At 50.9% G+C, this 3,982-nt stretch overlaps 1 protein-coding gene across 1 annotated transcript; it reads left to right on the top strand.

Annotated features, from left to right (window-relative positions):
* The first annotated feature begins 1,876 nt into the window (after positions 1-1,876).
* LOC118713271 (beta-catenin-like protein 1) lies at positions 1,877-3,648 on the top strand. The gene has a single exon (XM_036427686.1). It carries the CDS (start codon positions 1,954-1,956, stop codon positions 3,640-3,642), a length of 1,689 nt encoding a protein of 562 aa, XP_036283579.1. The 5' UTR covers positions 1,877-1,953; the 3' UTR covers positions 3,643-3,648.
* Positions 3,649-3,982: the final 334 nt, after the last annotated feature.

Raw genomic sequence — 3,982 nt, 5'->3', positions numbered from 1 at the left:
ACTCATGAAAACAATACTAGGCTAAGAAGGCACAAATAGGTAGACAATTAACACAATCCTTACCCTTAAGAAACACACAGTCCAGTGTGGGAGTCTGATCTGCAGACAAAAATAATAAATGAAGAAAGACCAAATAGCAATGAAAAGAGATCAAAGAGGTATTCTGGGTTAAGAAGGAGAAAGCAATTAATTCTGGAATAAATTGAGTAAACAAGAAGGAGAAGGTGGCATCTGAGCTGGGTTATAAATATTGCTATGGCCTGAATATTTGTGTCCTCCCAAAATTCATAAGTAGATTTCTAGTTTTGGAGGTGATGGTATTAGGAAGTGGAACCTTGGGGAGGTGATTAGGTCATAAGGTGGAGTCCTTATGAATGGGATTAGAGCTTATATAAGAGGCAGGAAAAAGCTCCCTCACCAGCTTCTGCCACCCGAGGACACACTTACCTAATCCCATTTAGGACCTACAAAACATGCCCTCATGTGACAACAAATCTGCTAGCGCCTTGATCTTGAACTTCCTATCCTCCAGAACCGGGAGAAATATTTTATATTTGCTGTTTATAAGCCATCCCGTGTATGATTCCCCCCATCCTCACCACAGAGCACAAAAGACTAAGACAAACAGAAACCCTAAGAACAGAAGGCTAATGGCTAAGGAGACTAAGGATAGGCTTAACACCTTTTGAAGAGAGAGACTGATTCCAGTCACAGGCCCTCAGATGCTCTATTAGAGTTATATTTTCCAAATGATGGGCAATATTCCCCTACAGAAAACCTTTTTGTTTCTTGGGTTTAAATAAACAAGATTATCCACTTTCCACCAGGACTGGCATAAAGGAATAAATGGAAGCCCAAAGAGGAAAATCTGATCACCAACAGGTTTTCAGCCAGTAATAGTTGTATGGCCTTGGGCAATATACTACCGTGTTTCCCCAAAAATAAGACCTAGTGCATAGAAAGATAAGACATCCCCTGAAAATAAGACCTAGCGCATCTTTGGGAGCAAAAATTAATATAAGACACTGTCTTATTTTCGGGTAAACAGGGTAGCACTTTCTGAGTGAGCACTATTCAACACATACATCATGGGAGCAAGGTACAAAGAGAGCCACCTCTGTAGTTTACATCTTCTACCAAACACATAAAAAAGATAAAGAAACGTGTGGAATTAAGTTTATGAATTTATTTGTCTTAAAATATCACTTCAATAGGTAATTGATGAAAGTTTTAAAAATCCAGTGAGCCTTTTATTTACCTCAGGGTACATTTCAATTCAATCTAGCCATATTTCAAGGTTCTTTTTTATAAACATATTTTTCCTAAATATATTTTTATGGATTACAGAGAGGAAGAGATAGAAACATCAATGATGAGATAAAACCATTGGTCCGATGTCTCTTTAATGTCCCATTCTGGAGATTCAGTTTGAAACCCAGGAATCTGCCTTTGACCAGGAATCAAACCCGAGACTCTTGGTTCCTCACTGAACAAACCCATCAGGTTCTCTTTAGCCACATGTGGTTGGTGGGTATACCTTGGTTTCCTTATCTGTGAAATGAGGATAAAATTGCCTAGGTCATTGGAAGGAACAGGAGATTTCTATTCCTGGGAAACCACTGCATCCTACCCTGTCCTTGGGAAATCCCCAATTAATCTTGTTTCCAAGGTCTTTTCCCTCGGGGCTCCGCCCCTTCAAGTCTCCGCCCCTTTCCAAGCCTCTTAAGGCCCAGGGAGGAAGCAGCCTGGCCATAAATGCAGCGGGCTTCAAGGCAGCAAAGTCTTCAACCACTGTGTGGCTGGCTCCTGTCTTTCGCACCCTTCACCTCCTTGGCTCTGAATCCCCTACTCGGGGCTTGGGCAGTGTGTCTGCAGCGCTGCTGAAGGGGCCAAGGCTTGGTTGTGAGTGAAGGCAAGAAGTCAGCGCTATCCTTGTGAGCTGCGCCTGGAAACATGGATGTGGGAGAAGTGCTCAGCTACCAGCCCAACAGGGGCACCAAACGCCCCTGGGATGAGGAAGAGCTGAAAAGGCCCAAGAAACTAGCTGGTGCTGGAGGGCTCTACCGCTTTCGGGAAGAGGGAATGACGGCGGGAAAAGCAGCAGATGATGACCAGAAGATGCTGCTTCAGATTGTGGACAACGAAGGTGAGGGGAAAGAGGAAGAGGAGGAACCACTGGATGCCAGCTCCGTGAAGAGAATGATCCTGACCTTTGAGAAGAGATCCTACAGGAACCAAGAGCTGAGGGTCAAGTTTCCAGACCAGCCCGAGAAGTTCATGGAATCCGAGCTGGACCTTTATGACATCCTCCAGGAGATGCACGTGGTGGCCACCAGGCCGGACCTGTACCCGCTCCTGGTGGAGCTGAACGCCGTCCCATCTCTCCTGGGGCTGATGAGACACGACAACACAGACGTGGCCATCACCGTGGTGCACCTGCTGGAGGAGCTGACAGATGTGGACGCGGTCCACGAGGGTGAGGAGTGGGGAGCGGAGGTGCTGGTCCAGGCGCTGGCGGACGGGCATGTGGTGGCGCTGCTGGTGCACCACCTGGAGCGCCTGCGGGAGGCGGTGGCGGAGGAGGCGCAGGGCGTGCACGACTCCCTGGCCCTGGTGGAGAACATGGCAGAGTTCCGGCCCCAGATGTGTGCGGAGGCCGCCCAGCAGGGCCTCCTGCACTGGCTGCTGAACAGGCTGAAGGCCAAGATGCCCTTCGACGCCAACAAGCTGTACTGCAGCGAGGTGCTGGCCATCCTGCTGCAGGACAGCGATGCCAACAGGGCCTTGCTGGGGAAGCTGGGCGGGATGGATGTGCTCTTGCGGCAGTTATCCGTGTTCAAGAGAAGGGATCCCGGCACCGCGGAGGAGCGGGAGATGATGGAGAACCTGTTTGACTCGCTCTGCTCCTGCCTGCTGCTCAGTGCCAACCGCGAGCGCTTCCTGCAGGGCGAGGGCGTTCAGCTGATGAATCTCATGCTCAGGGCCAAGCGGGTGTCGAGGAGCAGCGCCCTCAAGGTGCTGGACCACGCCATGCTCGGGCCCGAGGGCACAGGCAGTTGTGATATGTTTGTGGACATCCTGGGCTTAAGGACCCTCTTTCCCCTCTTCATGAAATCTCCCAGGAAGATCAAGAAGGCGGGGAGCACCGAGAAGGAGCACGAAGAGCACGTCTGCTCCATCCTGGCTTCCCTCCTGCGCAACCTGACAGGCCAGCGGCGAGCCCGGCTGCTGGGGAAATTCGCCGAAAACGACAGCGAGAAGGTGGACAGACTGATGGAGCTGCATTTCAAATATCTGGATGCCGTGCAAGAGGCCGACAAGAAGATGGACGCGGGGAAGGACTACGGGGTCCTGCGAGGGGAGGTCCTGGACAGCGACGCTGAGGAGGAGCTCTCCCTGCGGCGCCTGGACGCGGGGCTCTTCGTCCTGCAGCACATCTGCTACGTCATGGCGGAGATCTGCAACGCCGAGGCCCCCCAGATTCGGCAGAGGGTTCACCAGACCTTAAACATGAGAGGGAGCTCCATCGACGTGGTGAGGGACATCGTCAAGGAGTACGCGGAGAGCATCGGGGATGGCAGCAGCCAAGAGTTCAAGGAGAGCGAGCAGCAGCGCATCCTGGGCCTGCTGGTCACCCTCTAGAGCCCGCCCCGGGCGGCACCTCACTCTCAGGGCCTTCTGCCAGGGCCTGCCTGGCAGGTTGAACCTGGCTGAGGGAGGGAGGTGGGAACTGGGAAAAGAAAGAAAGACAGAAGAGCGGGGTCGGGAGGACTACAAGTCATCGAAGAACTGTAGCAAGTTTATTCACTGCGCAATGCTTCTTATACACAAGGCACTGAATAGGAGGTCTGTCAAGAGGAGTGTATTTCTTTGTTCCTCTTAATCTCTAAAGGAGAAATAGAGCCGAAGGACAGATTCTTAGTACAATAACTCTTCAGTAGGTAAATATGGACTTCTTGGCAAGCCATGAAAGGCTGCTCTC

This window comes from Pipistrellus kuhlii, unplaced genomic scaffold (genome assembly GCF_014108245.1).
Source record: "Pipistrellus kuhlii isolate mPipKuh1 unplaced genomic scaffold, mPipKuh1.p scaffold_m20_p_9, whole genome shotgun sequence".
NCBI lineage: Eukaryota > Metazoa > Chordata > Mammalia > Chiroptera > Vespertilionidae > Pipistrellus > Pipistrellus kuhlii.
Note: the sequence above shows the minus strand (reverse complement) of the source record. Positions and strands in the feature narration are given on the sequence as shown.